The following is a 21,959-nucleotide window of genomic DNA, read 5'->3' as shown; positions in this document are numbered from 1 at the left end:
CCTTTTTGTGACTTAAAAGCATTTCAAACACACATTTGCAGCTCATTTATGATCAATGAGGTAACAGATACTTTGCGGCTGCACTTAAATTACTGCACCCAGCCCACCATTTCATCTTTTATTCTGTATATTTCCTGAACAGGTTATAGTTGCAGAGGGAAAATCCGAGCATCCATTTTCCTGTTTCACTGTGGAGCAGAAATAACATAAACAAACTAGAAAAAAACAACCTTGTCTGTTTGTATGTAAAGACAAAGTCAAAAACAAATGAAATGCATCATTAAATATTCATGTCATGTCTGTTGTCAGCAAATATAGGCTTTTATATTCATTCACAAGTGAATTTCATCCTTCAGAGATGCAAGCGGCTCCAAAAATACACCCCGGCACGTAAAGATAGCAGAGTGGAGAAAAGAGCCGCGAGTAAAGCTTTAATTGTGCTTCTCCAAAGATACACATAAACAGCTGACGCAGAGAGGGGTGTTATGGGTAACTGTCCAACAGGTTAGTTGGGAGGCAAGAGATGGTACATAAGTTGTACATACATGTATAAAAGAAACGTCAGCTGGAGTGGCAGTGAATTAATCACTTTCCTGTTTCAAATTCAGCTCAGGTCAAATATTCATAGCCACTGAAACACAGTGATTGCATCATAGTTTGTGAGACTAGTGTCCTCAGTTCAGTACCAAACTAGGCCGACATTTGCACTGTTTTAAGGTTAATATCTCAGCAGTGGTCTCGCTGCAGCAGTTACCACTTTATAAAGGCTCTTTCACCTCCAATGCTAAAAGCTACTCAAAAAGCTGCTCGGTCAGCAACTCTCATGATTGAGTACACTTAGTTCATCTTGAGGATCTGGTGTTGAAGATGTGTTTGTAATCAGCTGAATGTCCCATTATTTGCTCTATACTGTAGTTGTTTTAAACTCCTCTGTGCTCTTGCAGACAGGAGCTGGTTCATCTCAACTTGCTTGGCGGTTCAAGTGTCTGCAAAACATTGTTAACATCCCCCACGTTTCAAGCAACCCTCGTTCCCACACTGTTCACATCATTCACATCCCTTTTCAGAAGAATATTGATCCATATATTTGTTGACAGGTGTGATGACTAAAAGCCGAGCCCTGTGATGACTTCACAGTGAGAAAACCCCACCGCAGTGCTTTCAACTCTTCGGCTTCTCCACATCTGCAAATGGCAAAAGGTGGTGTTGAGGTGAAGGCAGCCTGTGAGAAACTGAGACAGCCGCTCTTCTTCTATCTTTCATCCCAGGCATGTGAAGAACCCCCCCCTCCCAATCTCTTTGTTGACATGCTTCATATCGGCTGCCGGGTCACGTTCGGAGAGAGCCCAGTCAGGTTTAATCATGCTCTGCTTGTAGTGCTTCCAGCTGCCGTCGCTGTAGCTGTGGAAAACCAGGAGGACGGGGAGGTGAGAGGAATACCAACCAGGGTTGAAGTTCATAACGACACTCACTGACAACTGATCCTGGATCCTGTATGGATAAAGTGATCAAGTTACTGTGGGAAAGATCAAAAGGGAAAATGGTCAAGAGCTTAAAATTAGACTTTCTGAATAAACCAAAAGTCTTGGTGTTATGTGCGGATCATTTTGGGCTTTTTCTTGTATCCCTTCTCCACCACCAGATGGCATTGTGCAGTGACTTGACTAATTTGGCCACCTTGGCCGGTGTTGCCTGTTTGTACAATTTATGTCAGAAATAATTGGGAGAGAACTATCCTGTGGGAGTCCTGTTTGGATGACTTGGAGCTAAATAGTAAATAGGTGTATTTAATTTGTGCTGCTCTAAACCATACTGGCCCAAATTTAAATTTCTTCAGACTGTTAACTTAAATATACACAATTTGCTACAAACGTATATAAGACTATCTGCTCAGAAACTGAGATTGGTGTAAAAATGGAAAAGAGAACAAAAAAAAGAACAACAAATGAAGTATCCCATTAAAACATCCTTGTTTCGACCTTTGTCGAAGAGCTTTCATCGCCTCAGGAGAACCAGAGACTTCAGGCTTGTTGCTCTCTGTACATTTCACCCTGATGCCCCCTCCTCATGTGACGCCTGTGCACGACATGAAGAAGGAGGCGGCCGCCGGCGACACGCTGCACGCCTCAGGCTGTTTCACCAAGCATCGACCATGACTCCACTTATCTGCAGCTGCGTTACCACATGTGCTGCAGTCCAATGTAGCGACACTGACATCTCTTGGCCTGATGGGATATTGTCACAGGTTATGTCCATGTAAAGAGGAAACACAGTGGAGTTGATAAGGAAAAAACGTATATAATGCTGCTATAAAACCATACATAAATCATGTTGCCGAGCAGATTTAAAGGACAAAAGAAAGCCATAAAATACAGACACAGTATACAAACTTCAGTCAAGCGTTCCAAATTATTAGGAATTTATTAGTAGTATTAGTATTATTAGGAATAATCATCCCAATCTCAGTTTGGGACAAAATGGTCCTGAGTTTAGTAATATTCCTCAGCTGGAACGAATCAAACACTTCACATGTTAAGAGATCAAAAGTAAAAAGTGACACCTAAGTTTTGGTCAAACTATTCTCAAAAAAGGTTGTAAAAAGGTCAGCATGTTCTCCACTTTTGTGCCTAAACCAAACTGGAAAAGTGTGGCAGGGTAGTACAATTGTTATATGTTGTGATGAGATATGTCCTGACCCCTAAAAATACAAAATAAATATACAAAATGTTGATGCCAATAACTTCAAAGCCTCTCACCCCCAGTCAGTCTGGATGGCTAGGTCAAACTAGAGTTTTAATTGAGTCTTGAGAACATTTTACTTTATAAATGTAATTTTTAATTAATTCGGCATCTGTATTTTTTAAGTAAATGTAGTTTTTGCTGGGTTTAATCTACATGATGTGACTGTACTGCGCTGTTCGGCCAGCAGGGGCGGTAGCAGTCAGTTCGCCTCTGTGTCCGCTGCTAAAGAAAGCATAGAAGGTAGTCTACGCATGCGCACGGCAGATTTGTTATTGTCAGTGTCGGCTGCTGTCTGTCTGTCTGTCAGTCCGTCAGTCTGGGAGATGGTGAGAAAACACCGAGAAGTGGTTTATTATAACTCTATAAAGGCAATGAGCGAGTGAATGTTAGTGCTTATTCGGTTTAAAACAATAGAGACATTTCAACAATAATAAGACGAGTGGAAATGAACTTTATAGTGAAGCTATTTATGCAGCTACTGACGTGTTTTGAAGCATTTAACTGCTAAATGTACCTCATATTGAACAGTTTTGAACTGAAACGTAGCGCTGCACGACATGTGAGCACTTTACTGATGCTCAGGATATTGTTGCAGGTACTTTATCTTGATGTGTGTGTGTGTGTGTGTGTGTGTGTGTGTGGTTTTAATGTCATCTCAAACCCTGTCTCTCCAGGTGAGGCGCTCAGATGGAGGCAGTGTGTGAGCAGGTCCATGGAGGTGATGAGGAGGAGCAGGCAGGAGCAGATGAAGCCATGCTGTGGTCCATCCAGGAGGCTCTGGAGAGGCAGACCCTGCAGATAGGAGCGTCAGCCTGCGGGGCCACGGCTGTGGTGGACGTGCTGAAGGCCCTCGGTGTGGATGTGGCCCCCGAGGAGGCAGACCGCTGCGTCCAAACGCACCTGAGGAGGAACGAGTCACCGCTGCCTGACTACCTGCTGTCCCGGAGTGAAGCCGGTAAATGTCCTGATACACAGGTGCTAAAGCAAGACCTGAACACGATATGACCAGACCTGCTGAGGAGACAAGGGGGACAGCTGTGGGCCTGCAACACTTTCAGCACAAGTCTGAACTGAATGTTGTCAGACTGACATAAACGCAGTGGTACAGCGTAACTAAGTACATTTACTCAAGTACTGTACTTAAGTACAAATTCAAGGTACTTATACTTTGCTTGAGTATTTAGATTATATGCTACTTTATACTTCTACATCACTACATTTGTCTGACAGCTTTAGTTACTAGTTACTTTTCATACACTTCCTATTTTGAATTAGATTTGTTCTAATAAACTGAAGGATTAAGTGTTCTCCTACTTCATAAACTAAATGAAATATTTAGAAAAGCCTGGATTATCTGGAAAATGGATCGTCACAAAGCTGAAAACAGAGCTGTTTGTCATGAAAAGTAGATTAAACTGCCCAATAGTATATAAAGTAGTTAAAATTAGTTCAACATCCACAGCAGTCAAATGCAACATACACATTAATGCAGCAGTAATATTAATCCAAAAACATCATATATGACAGTAAAGTACTTTTATACTTTAAGTACATTTAGCTGATAATACTTACATACTGCATAGGTTTTGAATGCAGTATTTTCACAATGATCTGAGTACTTCCCCTGCTGCGTAAAGGCCACAGCAGAGCAAGGTTACAGTATGTCAGTGTCTATATGCAGTGTGGAGGCAGATTCAATGCACATCTTCTTCCACCTTCCAGGCTAATAAATGTATCAGTTAATTATCATCTCTAACAGCACAAAGAAAATCAATTTAATAAAATACCAGTGACACCATAATGACTCTCACTGTAAAGGTCCTGTCGTCTGAATGGAGCCGCAATGAACATTTACGTAACGGACGCGTATGTCTGAATGTCAACACACTTTGATATATAAATGAAGTCAGCGGCGTTGTGTATCTCGTGTCTGAAAAGGGCTATTCTGGACCCTTACAATGCATTTGGACATTTTAATGGATTCATTACATTGCTTGACTACGAGAGGTGACAGTGTATTTTCCAGGTAATACTTGTTCACTTTACTGTGCATTGAATCTGGATTTTTATTGTGTATATTTACTGCGGGTGTTCACAGATCTGGCACAGTTGTTTTTGCTATTATTTTCCTTTTTTTTCATAAAACAAAGGCAGAACAAAGAACACAGTGAACCCACAAGAACACATAATTAAGATTATGAAGAGTGTACAAGCTGACAAAACAAACAGAGGATCAAAAGAAAAGAAAAACAAAAAGAAAGAAAAACCCAGCAGCCATTTTAGATGGATCCTCTTTGAGCCGTTTAATAAACAGTGATAGTTATCATTAGAATTGTCTCCTTCCAGAAATGTAACTTCTAAATTGTCAGATATCACATTATAAACACTTGAGCTCAAAGCTGCCCTCTCCAAACTGACATTTCAGGTGGTGAAATATTAACACATAAAAGATGACTTTGACAGTGATATTTCAGGTGTCACAGATGCTAGCAGGGACTATAACTTCCCCGCTGAATGAGGCTCCGTAACGTCTTGAACCCATAAGGGCGTCTTCCTGCCAGTGTGACAGCTGGCTGCACTGCCAACCAGGCAAGATCCAAAAGCCTCTCGAATTAGACAAAGAGTTTTATGTCTCTCAGAGGAGCGACTGTAATTGACTTTTCCAGCTGTGTTACACAATTTTTGCATTGACATTTCAGGCGTTTAGCTCAAGCTGTCATCACACACACACACACACACACACACACACTGAGTGGAGTGGAGAAGGAACACACTTGTAATTATTGATGTTGGACGTATCGACTCCCCTCAGGTGCGACTCACGCTCAGCTCATCCGAGGAGCAGAGGAGGCCAGTAAGGGGGAGGTCCTGGGCCGCTTCTTCCACCTCCACCCTCGGCGGCTGGTCCGGCTGGTCCCCTGGCTCGCGCGCTGGATCCGAAGCGGGGCCGTTCCCGTGGCGACCATGAACATGCAGCTGGCTGTGCCTGAGGGAGAGGAGGTGCCTGACGCCTGGCACCATCAGCTTATATTTGGCGTTGCACCGAACGCTGTTTTCATGACCAATCCTTTAGATGTAGGTGAGTAAGGGCAAAGAAACTCTTGTTTTTCAGGAGAATTATGTCTCCTGATCTTGATGCATGATATTTTGTGTTAAACACCTCTTTCAGTAAGTGAGGGAGAGCTGCACCAGAGGCTCTGCAGTGAATCTGTGTTGCTGATTCGTCGAGAAGACGTCCTGCAGCGGCTGACGGCTGATTGCTGTCTGTCCAGCTTGTCTGACCCGCGGTGGACAGCCCTGGACATCGAGGGTGAAGCAGTTAATTGTGCTTTTATTTCTGCAGATTTCTCACCTGGTATGCAAACATGTTGTCAGTGCTTTTCTCCCTGTTTTCTTCCTATTAGGTCAAGTGAGGCAGATGTGCCTAGAAGAGGAGCAGGAACAAGATGGAGCCAAGTTAACACACATCACGATCCCTGCCGCGTACAGTTCAGGCGTCACGCTCTTCGCCCTGCGACACTCAGAGTTAGGACAAGAACTCCTCAACGCTCCTGAGCTCCCTTTGTTGTGACCGATCTGACACTCGTGGACTCAAGACTTATTTATTATGACATGACTGTCCTGGAAGAGATGAAAGATGATATTTTACTGTTGTAGTGACGCAGTTGGTTTACACAGTAAGAGAATATATACAGGGATATAAAGGAGAGTATAAAATAATGCATTTACAAAAAACAAAACCAGAGAAATCAGTTGCTGACACTCATTGTTGATACAAAGTCTGCAGCAGAAGCACCCTCTTGCACCCTTTTGCAGGGAGCGCCCACGTGGGGCTTCATTTGCCAGCTGCTTCCTGCCATCAAACAGCTGCTAAACCTGTAAGATCAATAATTTCACCAACACACTGTCATGTGCGTTTCTATCACTGATGCCTGTTGTTTTTTTCCCATGCATCATTGAAAGTTTCCTGTCAGTAATTACTTGAATAAAGTGTGTTTCAAATAATGACAGGAACGCCTGGATTACTACATCATTGTGACTCACCGTGGAAAGTCTTAACTGTCCAGACTCTTAACTAGAGCTAAAGAAGCAGATCCCATCAGGCCCTATTTGGCCACTTTACACCTTCGTCCAGTTAACTTTAGGATTGACTTTCACAGTGTATTGATTTCCTTCAAAGCGATAAATGGCAGCGCTCCAGCTAATATTTCAGGGCTGTTACGTCCTGATGGTCAAAGGCTTATATCAGCAGACTGAACTCCTCTGATTGCTCCAGAGGCCACGTTAAGCACCAAAGGTGGTAGAGTTGGAGCAGACGAGGTACTTACAGGTTGGCACAATTAAAAATACATATCCATCTGTTTCCCCAAGAGGCGGCTCACCTTTACACACTTGAAATTGTTATATATTTATTGTTATGACTACCTTTCTGTTGTGTTGTGTGTTTAAACAAGGCACACATCATGTGTCCAGTGTACTGCATGTTGTAGGATTCATGTGTTGCATGTATCTGTATTTCTGCTCGTGAATCAGAGCCTCTATTTCAGTAAAAGTACCACAAAGTAAAATGTACGTATTATCAAGTAATAATACTATATTTGTAGAAATTTTACCAGCATAATATACTTTAAGAAGTAGTTATAGTTGTAGTTGGAGCTAATTTATGTATTTTAACTGTAGTAATTGTATAAGCTCATGTTAGGTTTATTATCTGCAAAATAATATCTGTAAATAATGCAGCGGAGTATAAAAAGCAGTATTTTCCTCAAGAACATAGTGGAGATGTATAAAGTATAAAGTAACAAAAAAAATACAAAGTACCTCAAAATTAAACCGAGGTGAAGATGTAACTTTTACACGACTCACTGCCTGTATCGCTAATTAACTACAATTCCCATGATGCACTCGACAGTTACACCCCGCGGAAGTTGAAAAATCCCTAAACTTGCCTAAAAAAACAACAGCTCGTGCAGCAGATAAGGGTAAGAGGAGGACACACATTAACCAAACAGGACACAGTGACGAATGCGATTTAGCACTTTTAGCTAACTTTGCTAACAGCTAACTCGTTGTTAAGTACATCACGGAGCTATATTGGATCCACGTGGTGTGTGTGTGTGTGTGAGAGTGAAGCGTGATAACACACTTTGCATCCCCGGTCAGTCAGCAGGCTGAGAGCAGAGGAGACACTCCTGACTGCTGTCCTGAACTGGGCTCCGGCTATTTCCTGCTTCACACATTCACTTAACACACACAGGTGAGTGTCAAAACAGCATGCTAACTGTTAGATGTTCATTTCACCTCTGCTGTATGTGCTAATGTTGCTACAAAAAAAAGTTGACTGTCATAATAAAGTCATACTTTTCATATACATGCATCTTACTTATGCCTGACGAGCTTGCACAGAAAAACCACTGAAGGTATTTGGAATAAATGAATTAAATATTGACCCTTTTGAGATGTTGTAATACAATGCTTCAGGATGTAGACGACACCATGCACCCTGTTAAGCTGCAGAATGAGTGCACGCACTGTATATGTATGCATGTGCAGCCATGTTGATGATACATACAGTAAGTTAAATGTGTGTTAACTCATTTAATGTCTGTTACACGTCGTTCACTGATCCTTTAATTGTAGTTACATGGTGCACAAATGCAGTGACACACAGTGTGATGAGAAAAGATAATATTAAAAGTGCAATAAAGTTATATTGTAGCATATTTTTCTGTACAAGGAGTGTTTTAAAACATCATGCATGTTTAGACTGACGTGTTTCATTTGCTCTCTGACATGTGAGTCACATGAGAGGAGTGATTCCAATCAAAGCCGGTGATTTGGACTAATTGTGGAACATGTGCACCCACTGTGCAACACTCGCCCCTTTGTACTGTATCTGTTCCTGATAGTGTTCAAGGCAGCTTTTAGACAATGCATCTGCACGTCATCACAATCCCAGTCATCCCAGTTTAAGTCGAAGCTTTCAGGTCGAACTGTGACCCCAGATTCTTTGAGTTGAACAGAAGTCTTTGCAATTTCTTTTCATCTGTTTGTATGTAACAATGTGTACATTCGTAGTGCTAAAAGGACATTTTTGCATAAATGTGAACATAGTGAGTCTTTTTCCCCCGTTTAGGAAGTTCAGGGCAACAAATAAACCCATTTTATGAGTCAATCGGGTTTCTATCTCAGTGATTACATTGATCCATGAGGGTCACTGTGGTTTCTGTTGAGTGAATTGACATTATAATGCTGTATATCGTGTTTTACTAGATAAGAACAGTTTCCTTTTCAGTGTGAAATCCTCTCAAATACAGTTAATAATTAAAAACCCACTTTAGATGGTTGAAACAATCATAATCTAAGTAAGAAAGGGTCTTTACATGCCTCTGTATGTCTCTAAAATCAGCATATTATAAAAGAAATAATTGCTTAACAATGTGATCCAGTCATCGCGTTGGGTAAATAATATAGTAAACTTAATAAAGACACTGCAGAATAACTGCACGGCCAAACTGAGGCTGAGGCGAGTGGTTTACTGTGTATCAGCCTGATAATGCCGTTGTTTTTCCATGCAAATGAGCCCCTGTTTGCAGTTGCTGGTGATTTGGCTTTGCCACAGTGACCGTGCCATTTAATTGTTGACTTGTGTTTTTGTTCTAGTTGATTGGATCCGTGTTAGTGTGGCACTACAAGATAATATAAGACCCCCAGGCCTCAGAAAAGGTCATTGCTTCGTCACAGCGCAGGGAACTCCTTTCGTTATAGGTCAGTCTTTGCAATTAAAATGGGTTCTTTATGGACGGTTAAAGGTTAAAGTGTAGCCTTGAAGGGCTTGTTTTCCGGTCCCTCAGGTACGATGGCAGAGAAGGTGCTGGTGGTCGGCAGTGGTGGACGGGAGCATGTGCTGGCCTGGAAGCTGGCCCAGTCGCCGCAGATTCAGCAAGTCCTCGTGGCCCCGGGTAACGCTGGCACGGCCAACTGTGGGAAGATCAGCAACTCTGGTAAATACAAACACAAACTCTACAGAAACAGACCTTGAAGTTCATTACATGTCTGTTTATAAAATGTGGTACAAGATTCAATCAACTGTGGTTCATAAAATGTCAGAAATTTATAAAAAATGCAAATTCCCAGAGCCCAAGTTAACATATTCAAGTTTCTTGTTTTGTCTGACCAACAGTCTAAATCCCAGAGATGTTTACTTTATTCTCTTAGAAGAAGAAAACCAGTAGATATTCCCAGTTTAGGAGCTACGGAATACGCTTATAATAGCATAGCGTAGCATGACAGCTAGCCTGGCTCTGTCCAAAGGTAACAAAATCTGTAACGTAACCCCCGTAAGAAGGCAAATTGTTGTTTTTGCTTATGGGTTAAATAAACTAGGTATAACGTGTTAATTAGTGAGCCTGGTAGGTGGATTTTGTTACCTTTCGGACAGAGCCAAGCTAGCTGTTTCCCTCTGATCCCAGTCTTTATGCTAAGCTAAGCTAAGCGTCTCTGGCTCCAGCTTCATAATAAACATTAGAGTGACATCTAACTTTCCCTACAAGTCAAACTATTCCTTTAAACGATTAATCGATTATCAAAACAGTTGCTGTTTCTGACTTGATATTTTTAGGATTTTCAACATCGTATGTGGGACTTGTAGCTTTTTTTATTCTTTCTTCACTTTTATTATTTCAAACTCAAGAAAAACACGATATAAAGCTCTTCCTTTACACCTCAGACTCCGCATAAAGAGAAGATCTACTATGACTCCTTTTAGATTTTTAATAAATGTACATTTATGACTCCCAGGTGTAAGGTGAGGGAAGTACGTTCACATGGAAATATGTGTTCATTAATTCACTTATTGAATTAATGACATGATTAGCTTAATGTCATGTTAAATATTCCGTGATAATTACAGCCGAAGAGTGTAAATGATCCTCTCTCCATGCAGAGGTATCGGTGAGTAACCACGCCATCCTGGCTCAGTTCTGTAAGGACCACCATGTGGGGCTCGTCGTGGTCGGACCTGAGGTGCCTCTGGCAGCAGGTAAGTGATTTCTTCTGACTTTTTATATTACTGGATTTTATTTCCCTTCACTTTAACTTCTCTTCCAGGTATCGTAGACGACCTGATGGCGGCCGGCGTGCCCTGTTTCGGCCCGTCTGCCAAAGCAGCTCAGTTGGAGGCCAGCAAAAGCTTTTCCAAGGCCTTCATGGAGCGTCACGGCATCCCCACAGCCCGCTATGGATCCTTCACCGACCCCCAGGAGGCCTGCAGCTACATCCGCACGTCAGTACAGTCTCATGTCCACGCATACAGACATACAGGGACTCCATAAAGAGATATGTCCTCCGTGGACTGTGGAGTTTTGTTTTCAGAGCCATTAAACACAAAAACTTGCCCCATAATAGAAAATCTTTTGTTTCTCAGATGGCTCCGTGAGTTAATGACCTAAGATGTGATGATTGCCTTTCATATGAGAGCGCCCTCAAAGAAGAATAAACAGAGTTGTACGTTGTAATAAAAAGAAGCTCCTTTATTCTCAGTGAAAGTCATTTCTTTGGTCATATAAACCATCTTGGGCAGAACAGCTGCCATATTCTGACAGCCTTCATCCATATGGATCCCGAAACAAATTCCCAAACAGTGTTGTGCACTACGAATGTTCAATGATCCACGAAAAACAACATTTTATGCTCCGTGTCAGCGACGCAGCATCTGTTCCAGATGTGTTTGCTGTGAAAAGATGGTTCTCGCTGCGTATTTCTGAGCTTATGTCATTATTTTGGGGGTCTCCAGGGCCGACTTCCCGGCGCTGGTCGTGAAGGCCAGCGGGCTGGCGGCAGGGAAGGGAGTCATTGTGGCCAGAGACCAGGACGAGGCCTGCCGGGCTGTGATGGACGTGATGAAGGTCTGAGACTGTTGGACGTTCGTCTGTGTGATCATTTGATTCTTGGTTTTTACATTAGAAAGAAAAGAAAATGTGCAAAAATCTTTACTTTCACACATTGAGATCTGGCAGCTGACCACAGATCAGTCCCACTGGAACAAAGAGAGATAAATGCTGTGGACAGTCTTCTAACTACGTCTTCATCACTGTGCGCTGCAGGACCGAGCCTTTGGGTCTGCAGGGGAGACCGTGGTGGTTGAAGAGCTTCTAGAGGGAGAGGAAGTGTCCGTGAGTGAAATCCATAACAGACTTGAACCAACTTCACCTCGAGTTAATTAACGGACATGAAGTGAACCCTCCTCCCCCTCGTCTTGTAGTGTCTGTGTTTCAGCGACGGCTCCTCTGTGTCTCCGATGCCTCCAGCACAGGATCACAAACGGCTGCAGGACGGCGACCTGGGGCCAAACACCGGCGGCATGGGGGCCTACTGCCCCACCCCTCAGGTCCTCTTCCCCTCCGCCTGGTTCTCTTCTAGTTTTTGTTGGATGCTGTATTAATTTCAGGATTATAGGATCCTGATTTTAGGTCTCTCCATCCTGTGCAGGTGAGCCAGGAGCTGCTGCAGCAGATCAGAGAGACGGTCCTTCAGAAGACTGTGGACAGGATGAAGGAGGAGGGAGCTCCTTATGTGGGCAAGTGCTCCTCTTCTCTCTGTACTTGGCTCCAGATGGCTCCCCTGCCCCTGGTCTGATGTGTCAGATGAATGAGCCTGTGCCTTTATCGTACTTTCCAGGTGTGCTGTATGCAGGGCTGATGCTGACCAAGCAGGGGCCAAAGGTCCTCGAGTTCAACTGTCGGTTTGGAGACCCCGAGTGTCAGGTGGGTTTCTTTAACTGTCCTCTGTCGCTGGATCTTCTCATGAAACACACATTAAATATCTGCCGTCACTCTCTCAGGTGCTGCTGCCGCTCCTGAAGAGCGACCTTTATGAAGTGATTTTGAACACCATGAACGGCAAACTGGCCTCCAGCGCCCCCGTGTGGCACCAGGACAGCTCCGCAGTCACTGTGGTCATGGCCAGCTCCGGTTACCCCGGCTCCTACAAGAAAGGAGTCGAGATCACAGGTAGGCAGGACACGCAGGTTTCCTCTTCACCAATCTTCACCAGGATCGTCTGAATCTTCCCCAAACAAAAACGGATGCATTTAGAATCATTTGAAAGTCCGTCTGTGTTTTCATCCTCAGGCTTGTCTCAGGTTCAGGACCTGGGGCTGCAGGTCTTCCACGCTGGCACCGCCCTGAAAGAGGGAGGCGTGGTGTCCAGCGGCGGGCGGGTCCTGACTGTCACTGCGGTCAGGCCGTCCCTGGAGACGGCCCTGCAGGCGGCCAATCAGGGCGTGGCGGCCGTCGGCTTCCCGGGCGCCGTGTACCGCCGCGACATCGGCCACCGGGCCATCGGCCACCTGAACCAACACAGGTGTGTGTGACAGTAGACGCTAAAGACACAGAACTAAAACACATTCCCTTCTGTTCTGTGTTGTTTTTGTACCTGACATTTTTGTAGTTTTTTCAAGTTAATTTGTTTACTGGATATCATGTAGAGCTTTATGAATAATAAACTTCTCTCTGGATGTTCCTGTCTCCTAGTATTTCTTTAAATTACCCAGCAAACAATTATATTTTCTCATGAACTTAACATCCTTTTGATTTATCTGCTCTAATCCACAAGCAGAAGTTAAGACGTGCTGTAGCTTCAGCTGTAGACAGGCCTGATGTACAACAAAGTAATAAGTCACAGTGGTGTCTCTGACAGAGGCCTGACCTATAAGGACAGCGGAGTGGACATCGCTGCCGGCAACAAGCTGGTGGACATGATCAAGCCTCTGGCCAAGGCAACTTCCCGCGCTGGTAACTTCACTCATGTTCAAAAATTAAAGACTGAGCAAGAAAATACTTTAAAATACTACATCTAAATAATGATTCGATGCTCATCTTCTACTCTCACAGCTCTGACTTCTCAAACCTCGTTTCCTCGTTTCAACCAGTTTCTCATGAAGAAACAATTTGCTGTATTTTCTGTAGTTCTACTTGTAAACGATGTGGTTTGTGTTGTGTGTTTTTATTGGATCTGCTGAATCTCAACAAACATCAAATTATAAAGAATGGGTGAAGCAGTAACCATGACTATAACTGGTATTTCTTCCACCAGGGTGTAATGCAGAACTGGGAGGCTTTGCTGGGCTGTTTGACCTGAAGGCGGCAGGCTTTGTCGACCCGATCCTGGTTTCTGGGACAGATGGAGTGGGGACCAAGCTCAAGGTGGGACTTGACTTCCTTCGTCCCCTTTTTGGAGGAGAATGTGGACGATTTGCCAGCTGATCTCTATCGTCATGACTACTGTTTGCCATGAGACATATTAGCGTCGTATTTAATGCAAACTTTGCTGTCATTTGTCGTCACTGTGCAAATATGTGGCACCCCTGGTAATTACAAAATCCTGGAACAAATGAGATTCAAATTAAAGTACTGAAACGTCGACTCACTCCAAATTGGCTTTGGTTGATGCCAGATCAGGCAAGAAATAACCATTCAAAACTGGGTCCAAATCTGCCTCAGAAGTAACGGAGCAGCAGGGGAGATATGCTTCTCTGTAGACGGATTCAAAGGCTTCGACTCTGCTGCTGAAAACAGAGTTACAAATGTCATTTAAAGTGTGAAAGATCCAGGATTATTTCATGGACACTTGTTGGTGAGTCTCAAGTTTTTATTTGTCAAGGTGCCAAAACCTCCCTCACGTGAATTTCAAATGTGCAGCAAAATATCAGTCTGATGAAACTCCTCTCTGTTGCGGCCCCATTTTGACTGTTTCATGTGTTTCCTCACGCAGCTTGAATGTTGACCAGTTTAACTTGTCATCAGATTGCTCAGGCGTGCGGCCAGCACGGCGGTCTGGGTCAGGACCTGGTGGCCATGTGCGTGAACGATGTGCTGGCTCAAGGCGCAGAGCCCCTCTTCTTCCTGGACTACTTCTCCTGCGGCAGCCTGGATGTGGACGTGGCCGCCTCGGTGGTCGGCGGCATCGCTAAGGCCTGCAAGACGGCCGGCTGCGCTCTGCTGGGTGAGAGAGGAGCCGCTCGGTTTCAGGATGATTCATATTTAGAGGTGTCATGTCACCTGCCGTGATTCCAAAAGCTAGACCTGAGGGTTCTGTATCTAGACTTCCCTTCTCGATGCCACGTTTTATGCCTCCATCTTTGCGTGTCCATGTCCAGGCGGTGAGACAGCAGAGATGCCAGGCGTCTACGCTCCAGGAGAGTACGACCTGGCCGGGTTTTGCGTCGGAGCAGTGGAGCGTGGAGCCCTGCTGCCCAGGATGGGGGACATCGCAGAGGGGGACCTGCTGATTGGGGTGGCCTCCTCAGGGGTCCACAGCAACGGCTTCAGCCTGGTCCGCAAAGTCCTGGAGAGGGCCAGCCTCAGTTACAGCTCTCCTGCTCCTTTTGGCAAGTCGGGACAGACTGTTGGTAAGTCGCCCTCAAGACACAACGGTGGACCCGAGGGTGCTCTCTTTTTCATTTGTGTGAGGAACTGCAAATGTTTTCAAGTATTTGTTACAGTTATACCGAAAGAATTTGCTTCATGCACACAAAATAAAGCCTCTTGTACGTATTTTGCATTCCTAAAGAATCAGTCGCCTCAGTTGTAGTTTTGCTGGTGTTCTTTCTTTTTTAATTCGGACCACATGTTCCAGCGTAACATTTGACTGTAACTCTGCTTCCAGGCGAGCTTTTGCTGACGCCCACAAAGATCTACAGTCGTCTGCTGCTGCCAATCCTTCGCAGCGGTGCCGTCAAGGCCTACGCTCACATCACAGGGGGTGGCCTCCTGGAGAACATTCCTCGGGTGCTGCCCCAGGAGCTGGCAGTCGATTTAGGTGAGATGAAAGCCAACGGACTCTTCATCTTCAGATGCAGCATATGAGTGGTGTGCCTCTAGATGGATCTGGGGGAAGAATCGGAAAAACGAAGGCTGTTTCCTGTATAAACATTTACAGTTGCATGACCCTCAATGTAAATGTAAACATATTCAGCACACCTCCACTAACTTGTTTTTGCAAGTAGTCCTGGGATCACTTTCCCCCTTGTGAGGTCGTCCTCATTAATATTTACTTGGTGTTTATGTGCGACTCAGACGCCTCTCGATGGAGCATCCCCCCGGTGTTTTCTTGGCTCCACAAGGAGGGGGGTCTGAGCGAGGACGAGATGGCCCGCACCTTCAACTGCGGCCTCGGGGCAGTGCTGGTGGTGTCCCCCCTGGATGCTCAGAGGGTCCTACGCCAGCTTCAAGCACATGAAGAGGCCTGGATTGTGGGTTCACTGGCCCACAAGCAGCCTGGTGAGACACTGATACTTCAGTGTAACGCAACACAGCTTCAGATACAGTATTTTCACAAATGCGGCTGCACAGGAAACGCAGTACACTTCTTGAATTATTTATAGAATGTTTTTTTGTGTTTTATGCAGGGGCAGAATCTGTGGTGGTCCGCAACCTGAAACACAGCCTGCTGAACGCAGGACCCGCCTCCAGTGGAGAGTTGGGCGTCAAGCAGAATGGTGGTTGCCATGGCGACACCAGCACCCCACGCAAGAGGACCAGAGTAGCTGTTCTCATCTCTGGCACAGGTGTGTTTTTATTAACCTTGTAATAAGAGTTGCGGTTGGAGTGTCTCGCAGAAGCACGTTTCCCAAAGTACTCCTAAAGTGGATTACAAGAGTCCTACTAACGAGTTCCTTTTGACCCGTCTTAAACATCCTCTGGTACGTCACGTCTCAGGCACCAACCTGCAGGCGCTGATAGAGCAGGCCAAGCGTCCGTCCAGCTCTGCAGAGATCGTGGTGGTCATCTCCAACAGACCCGGAGTTCACGGCCTGAAGAGAGCGTCGCTGGCCGGCATCCAGACACGGGTAAAACTGAAATTACGGTTTATTGGTACAACACTTCTCAAATCCATTGTTACAGAGTGCTTTACACAAAACAAAACAACCAAATCAAGAGGATTGTGTGTCTCTGTGTGTCTGATCCCTTCGAGGTGGTGGACCACAAACTGTACGGGAGCCGAGCAGAGTTTGACGGCACCATTGATCGCGTGCTTGAAGAATTTGGGGTGGAGCTGGTGTGTCTGGCTGGATTCATGAGGATCCTCACGGGACCTTTTGTCAAGAAATGGAACGGTGTGAAACCTTTCTTACATATGCATTAATAAATATGATGAGCCGGTGGGTCTGTTACACTGTGTGTTTGTCTGTTGTCGTCACAGGAAAGCTACTGAACATCCATCCATCCCTGCTGCCCTCATTCAAGGGTGTGAATGCCCAGAAGCAGGCTCTACAGGCTGGGGTGCGGGTTACTGGCTGCACGGTCCACTTTGTAGCAGTGAGTGTGACATACTGTGGGAATACTGCACGTTTTTTGTTCTTTTTTTAAATTGCACGAGTCACACAGCCATTGTTTTGTTCATGTGTGTTTAGGAAGAGGTGGATGCAGGAGCCATCGTCGTGCAGGAGGCCGTCCCCGTGCTGGGCAGCGACACGGAGGAGAGTCTGTCCGACAGAATCAGAGAGGCCGAGCACCGAGCCTTCCCCGCCGCTCTGGAGCTGGTGGCCGGCGGCGCGGTCAGGCTGGCAGAGGACGGACACATAATGTGGAAGTCGAACTCGCAGAATTAAAGATCCAGCTCACCTTTCCTACTCAGTAAATCAGCATTGACTGTTCCTTTAGATACAAGAGACACTAAAGTCAAGACACGACCCAGAACTGTCATGTCCAGTTGAGTTAGTAGATTTATTCATGGATGCTTAAAGCTTGTAAACATACATAGATGAAATAGTGTAAAGAAGCATCGTACTTGAAACTAAAAACATTCCAATTGTACCTTTTGAGAAATGTTAGAGTTGCACTGGAATGAATCTCTAATTGAAAATAAGTCAGTGAGTATAACTGTCTGTGTAACTGGAACTGTTCATTATTAAAGCTGCCTGTGTGAATGCAAGGTCATTTGTGTTGCTTTATTACTGTAGACGAGTCACATTTTGCAGTACAATAGAGACACATTAGTCCTTTCACCCTGCTAATGTGTCTCTTTCTCATGTTTGTTCTGCAGAGCATTAATCAGAAAATGTTCTTCACAGCAGTCGACTAATGAATTTGTCCTTGCAGACCACACTGTGTCCTGATATCCTGAAAATGTTCCCGAGCACTGATCATCAGTTCAGAGTTCCTGAAGTCCTTTCAGAGCATTTATTCGTGGCAGTTCCATGTTCATTAGCTCCTATGGAAGCGCAGGACGGACAGCCTCTCATTTCCAGCTCTTGTAGACAAGCATGACTCTCCCCTCAAACCACATTTGCCCAGTAAACGGATGATGTCCTCTGGGGAGAAAAATAAAAACGACTGAACTTGTTATCCAGAACGTTTCCTGTACTGAAATCATTTTAAGAGACATCAGTAAACTCACCTGGATCGTTCTCTGCAATGGTAATGAGGTAAAATAACCCTCTACTGGAGAGCAACTGTGCTACCACAGGTAGAAATCTGTCGGTCACCTCTCGTCCTCGCTCCCCACCGGCCCAGGCAGCCTCTATACCTGTGCTGCCAACCTGGAGGGAAAGCACACATTGTTAATATGCTCCTCGAACTGACGGTAACGTGCTGTACGGAGACAAACCACCTCTTCTGAAGGGGTGACCACATAGGGAGGGTTGAAGAGAAGGACGTCCACTTTCCCACTTAAGCGGGGCAGAAGACACTCCACCTTTTCAAAAAAGGAAGGAAACTAGCTTTTAGAATTAAAATCCTTGCACATGTGAAGACCGGGTATGTGAATGTAAAAGTCTCACCAGGGATGTGATGACAGGCTGCAGGGACACTTTGTTGCAGGAGGCTGTCTTTGCTGTGCACTGTGCTGCTGCAGGGTTCACATCAGTGCACCTGAAGAAGAAACACACGCATGCATTTAAGATGAGATGTTTTCCCCCATAAGTTTACAACAAGTAAGGCCATTTTATTAGCTGGACACGAGAGTCGCTCACAGGTATAAAGCTGAAGGTCCAACCACTGATGCCAGAAACGCGGACACCACTCCGGAGCCGCTGCCCACCTCCAAACACAAGCACGGGCTAGAGACAGCAGAGGAATACCCGGATGTAAAGATTCAGAAGTCAAATCAAGAGTTAACACAGTCAAGTAAAAGAGGTGAGCAGTGTCTGACCACAGCAGCTGCAGCCGCTCCGCGTCTTTCTCCAGGGCGTCAATCAATAGGAAGGAGTCCTCCGCCGGCTCGTAGACATCCCGGAAGTCTCCTCGTCCAGCGTGGGAGTAAACCGGTGTGGGATAACTTGTAGACATGTTTCCCTTCACAGCTGGAAGATATCAGCCATTAATACGTGTTGTTGGTGGTTGTAAAGCTGTAAATTGCGGCGAGCACATTCCCAATCCACTTCCGTGTTCACGACCTACGACACCTGACGTCACGACGTAACCTAACCCCTCATCTGATTTAGATACTATTTTACATGTCGATAATGTACCTGAAGTGTCCAAAGTAAAAGTACTCATTACGCAGGCAGAATGTGATCATACATTACACACTTTCTCGGTGATTCATTTAGTTTAGCTTGTAACTTGTTAAATTAACAAGTCTGTAATTAATTACAGTTTTACCCTCATTGCAATGTTTATTATTATGGATATGCAGATAGAAAGTGGATGTGATGGTATATTCTGCTATATGATCACATGTATGATGGAGGCTGGAGAAAGATACTGACACTGGTGTGACGTCTACCCTCAGATACTGTATGTGTTGATCTTTGTCTTGATCTTACAATAAACTATTTTACTCTTTTCTTTCGCCTCACTGATTCATATAAATCATGAACCAGCTTTGTGCTTTAATTATTTAGTGGTAATAAATGATTGTTTCCACGTGCTGCAACATTATTCCAGGCTCCGTCTCCACTGAGGGAGCAGCAGCAGCAGCGCCCTCTGCTGTTCCTAAAACAGAAGTGAAAAAGCTTACAGCACCTGGTATTCCCAGGCGGTCTCCCATCCAAGTACTAACCAGGCCCGACCCTGCTTAGCTTCCGAGATCGGACGAGATCGGGCGTGTTCAGAGTGGTGTGGCCGTAAGCGATAATCTTCTTCACAGGCGGCCCTTTTAAACACGCTGTAACCTCAAGAAGTCTTGTGTTTTTCATGTTAGATCACTTTACTTTAATAAAGAAATCCTTTGTGCGGTCTCCCTGTCATTGTTACACTATACTGTATTATAGGATTTATCAACACTTATGCATGACTACGTACGCAGCATTTTCATGTTGTAGCTGGTGGAGGTGAAGCTGATATTAATTACTTTATATGCTGTTGAGTTGCTGTTTGTTATTTATCTTATCTTATTTTCATTTTTTTTACCTTTATATTTTTACGTTTGTTGACAGCACCATCAGACCACGGCAAGTTCCTTGTGATGTATGTTACTTGGCAATAAACAGTTTCTGATTCTGATTAGATGGATTGGATGTTTATGTAAGATACCATATTATCACAAAATAGCTCTCTTGAAAATTGAAATATTCAAATGAAGTACAAGTACCTCAAAATACACTTTACTCAATACAGTAATTGAGTAAATCAAAAAACGTCCGACCGTCCGAGAATAAGCTTTTTCACTTCTCTTTAATAAACAGCAGAGGGCGCTGCTGCTGCTGCTGCTGCATCAGTGAACTGAAGCCTTCACTGCAAACCTACAGTACGCCCTGTTTTGAGGGTTATACAAGCAGCCGACATACGGAGGAGGTTTTTCGTGTTTTCTTCTTAGTAGTGTGGACAACAAAATCAACAAACAACAGTAGATGCTGATGTGAGGATTATCACTGCAAGATAAGCAGCTGATGAGGCTGACCCCCGAGGTGGGACGATCAAATCTAAACTCACCTGTCCTGACATTTTCTCCTCGGTAATGTGAATATATTCATTTATCAAACGTATGTCGATCTTTAGGTTTTGAAAGCCAACACGAGATGATTTAAAAGTTTTGAGGGAATTATTATAATCAGTCAGTGTCATTAGGTCTGTCAGGTATGCAGTGTGTGCAAGACTTAAATGTTTTGGGTTCAAAAGAAAAAAAAAAGTCAAGTCAAAACATCACTATTCACTATTGCCCCCTGGTGGCTGGCTGCAGTATCGGTCATAAACCGTGTTAGCGGATGGGAGATACCAAACCAAAGTACACATCAAATACATTTTTCCCAAAGATGGTTTCTGTCATTTTACTTAATTTTTATCACGCTGATGTTTGTTCAAGTGTTCATTTTACTGACTAATTAGTTAGTTTGGGGGGGGGGGGGGGGGGTAATGATTGACAGTTTAGATTGACTGTGGTGTGCTCGCCATTGGGTCGTGCGGGTGAATGGGCGGGACCTGGCACCGCGGCTCCCCTCGCCGATCATCACTGCGCAGACTCTGGTTTAAATTACGTCACAGCGGAAGATGGCAGCGCCCGTATCCGAGATCAAATTTGAGTCTGACATCTCATCAACAACTCTAAAAGAAAGACAAACAGGCCAGACTTCATCCAGAGAGACTCTGGTTCAGTGTCCAATCTAACGAGTGTAACCTGCAGCCAGTTACCTGGATGATTATCGACATGATTCATGATGACACATCTAAACCAATGAGTTCCTAAACAAAGGAGTCAATAATAATAATAATAAAAAAACGGAGGCTGTCTGGAAGTGTTGAAGCAGGGAAAGAACTATGTGGTTGAGCAGGAATTGAACTTCCAACCTTGTGAACACCAACTCTGACGTACTCTACCCACTTAGTACAATCCGGGTTCCCCCGGGTATAAATAGGATTGGATTCTCCCACTTCCCGTTTGACAGTCGGCCATTTTACCTGGAGATGACGAGGACGGGAGCACATGCTACAAACATTTTGGTGAGTGCGATTGCATTTCAATCAATTTGAATGTTTAGAGAAATAAGATTGAAAGTGTTTGTGTAGTTCTTTCATTAGCTTGTGAATTGTGTCAGTATGCATACCAGACTAACCAGAAACTAGCTAAGTTAGCATGCTTTTGTCCCACATGTTGCATTGTTTGGCTAAAGCTAACACGCTACGCTTGTTGATTGGCATTTTGTGCTGTTTTTCAAACTTGTTGACTTGTTGGCTGTTAGAATTGAAAGGAACAGATTGACTTGATTTGTTGTGTGACATGTTTCTGGTTAGTTTGTTGTGCATACTGATGTAATTTACAAGTTAATGAAAGAAGTA

General features: G+C 44.4%; 3 protein-coding genes and 1 non-coding gene across 6 annotated transcripts; 2 read left to right on the top strand and 2 right to left on the bottom strand.

The window, feature by feature from the left end:
• The first annotated feature begins 3,031 nt into the window (after positions 1 to 3,031).
• On the top strand, positions 3,032 to 6,750 carry LOC139306887 (uncharacterized). Its single transcript, XM_070930849.1, has 5 exons — positions 3,032 to 3,068; positions 3,417 to 3,697; positions 5,555 to 5,821; positions 5,912 to 6,052; positions 6,147 to 6,750. Exons 2-5 carry the CDS (start codon positions 3,430 to 3,432, stop codon positions 6,311 to 6,313), a joined length of 843 nt encoding a protein of 280 aa, XP_070786950.1. The 5' UTR covers positions 3,032 to 3,068; positions 3,417 to 3,429; the 3' UTR covers positions 6,314 to 6,750.
• A 946-nt stretch (positions 6,751 to 7,696) lies between these two features.
• Positions 7,697 to 17,676, top strand: gart (phosphoribosylglycinamide formyltransferase). The gene is made up of 23 exons (XM_070930399.1): positions 7,697 to 7,724; positions 7,906 to 7,999; positions 9,597 to 9,746; positions 10,688 to 10,783; positions 10,852 to 11,026; positions 11,537 to 11,648; positions 11,847 to 11,915; positions 12,005 to 12,130; positions 12,232 to 12,319; positions 12,421 to 12,506; positions 12,584 to 12,752; positions 12,873 to 13,104; positions 13,441 to 13,535; positions 13,837 to 13,946; positions 14,547 to 14,745; positions 14,900 to 15,151; positions 15,409 to 15,561; positions 15,819 to 16,022; positions 16,151 to 16,309; positions 16,461 to 16,591; positions 16,717 to 16,858; positions 16,945 to 17,060; positions 17,156 to 17,676. Exons 3-23 carry the CDS (start codon positions 9,602 to 9,604, stop codon positions 17,351 to 17,353), a joined length of 3,057 nt encoding a protein of 1,018 aa, XP_070786500.1. The 5' UTR covers positions 7,697 to 7,724; positions 7,906 to 7,999; positions 9,597 to 9,601; the 3' UTR covers positions 17,354 to 17,676.
• On the bottom strand, positions 17,456 to 19,107 carry n6amt1 (N-6 adenine-specific DNA methyltransferase 1). 3 transcript variants are annotated; one of them, XM_070930400.1, is made up of 6 exons: positions 18,895 to 19,107; positions 18,716 to 18,802; positions 18,524 to 18,614; positions 18,355 to 18,438; positions 18,142 to 18,283; positions 17,456 to 18,055 (listed from the first exon to the last, which is right to left on the bottom strand). In XM_070930400.1, exons 1-6 carry the CDS (start codon positions 19,029 to 19,031, stop codon positions 17,949 to 17,951), a joined length of 648 nt encoding a protein of 215 aa, XP_070786501.1. In that variant the 5' UTR covers positions 19,032 to 19,107; the 3' UTR covers positions 17,456 to 17,948. The 3 variants fall into 3 exon arrangements, with proteins under 3 accessions (XP_070786501.1, XP_070786502.1, XP_070786503.1); XM_070930401.1 differs by having other exon boundaries at positions 18,898 to 19,107; XM_070930402.1 differs by lacking the exon at positions 18,355 to 18,438 and having other exon boundaries at positions 18,898 to 19,107.
• A 590-nt stretch (positions 19,108 to 19,697) lies between these two features.
• On the bottom strand, positions 19,698 to 19,816 carry LOC139307012 (5S ribosomal RNA). The gene has a single exon (XR_011599570.1). It is a non-coding gene; the product is annotated as a 5S ribosomal RNA (ribosomal RNA).
• Positions 19,817 to 21,959: the final 2,143 nt, after the last annotated feature.

The sequence above is a fragment of the Enoplosus armatus genome, chromosome 24 (genome assembly GCF_043641665.1).
Source record: "Enoplosus armatus isolate fEnoArm2 chromosome 24, fEnoArm2.hap1, whole genome shotgun sequence".
Classification (NCBI taxonomy): Eukaryota; Metazoa; Chordata; class Actinopteri; order Centrarchiformes; family Enoplosidae; genus Enoplosus; species Enoplosus armatus.
The sequence above is the reverse complement of the archived record's forward strand: the minus strand, read 5'-3'. Positions and strand labels throughout refer to the sequence as shown.

Coding starts and splice junctions, on each gene's coding strand:
- LOC139306887 (XM_070930849.1), top strand. CDS start 3,430: ATGGAGGCAGTGTGTGAGCAGGTCCATGGAGGTGATGAGGAGGAGCAG. Junction 3,698..5,554: donor GCTGTCCCGGAGTGAAGCCG/GTAAATGTCCTG, acceptor GACTCCCCTCAG/GTGCGACTCACGCTCAGCTC. Junction 6,053..6,146: donor GACAGCCCTGGACATCGAGG/GTGAAGCAGTTA, acceptor TCTTCCTATTAG/GTCAAGTGAGGCAGATGTGC.
- gart (XM_070930399.1), top strand. CDS start 9,602: ATGGCAGAGAAGGTGCTGGTGGTCGGCAGTGGTGGACGGGAGCATGTG. Junction 10,784..10,851: donor TGAGGTGCCTCTGGCAGCAG/GTAAGTGATTTC, acceptor CTTCTCTTCCAG/GTATCGTAGACGACCTGATG. Junction 14,746..14,899: donor GGCCGGCTGCGCTCTGCTGG/GTGAGAGAGGAG, acceptor GTCCATGTCCAG/GCGGTGAGACAGCAGAGATG.
- n6amt1 (XM_070930400.1), bottom strand. CDS start 19,031: ATGTCTACAAGTTATCCCACACCGGTTTACTCCCACGCTGGACGAGGA. Junction 18,803..18,894: donor GAGCGGCTGCAGCTGCTGTG/GTCAGACACTGC, acceptor TGCTGTCTCTAG/CCCGTGCTTGTGTTTGGAGG. Junction 18,056..18,141: donor CATTGCAGAGAACGATCCAG/GTGAGTTTACTG, acceptor TTTTCTCCCCAG/AGGACATCATCCGTTTACTG.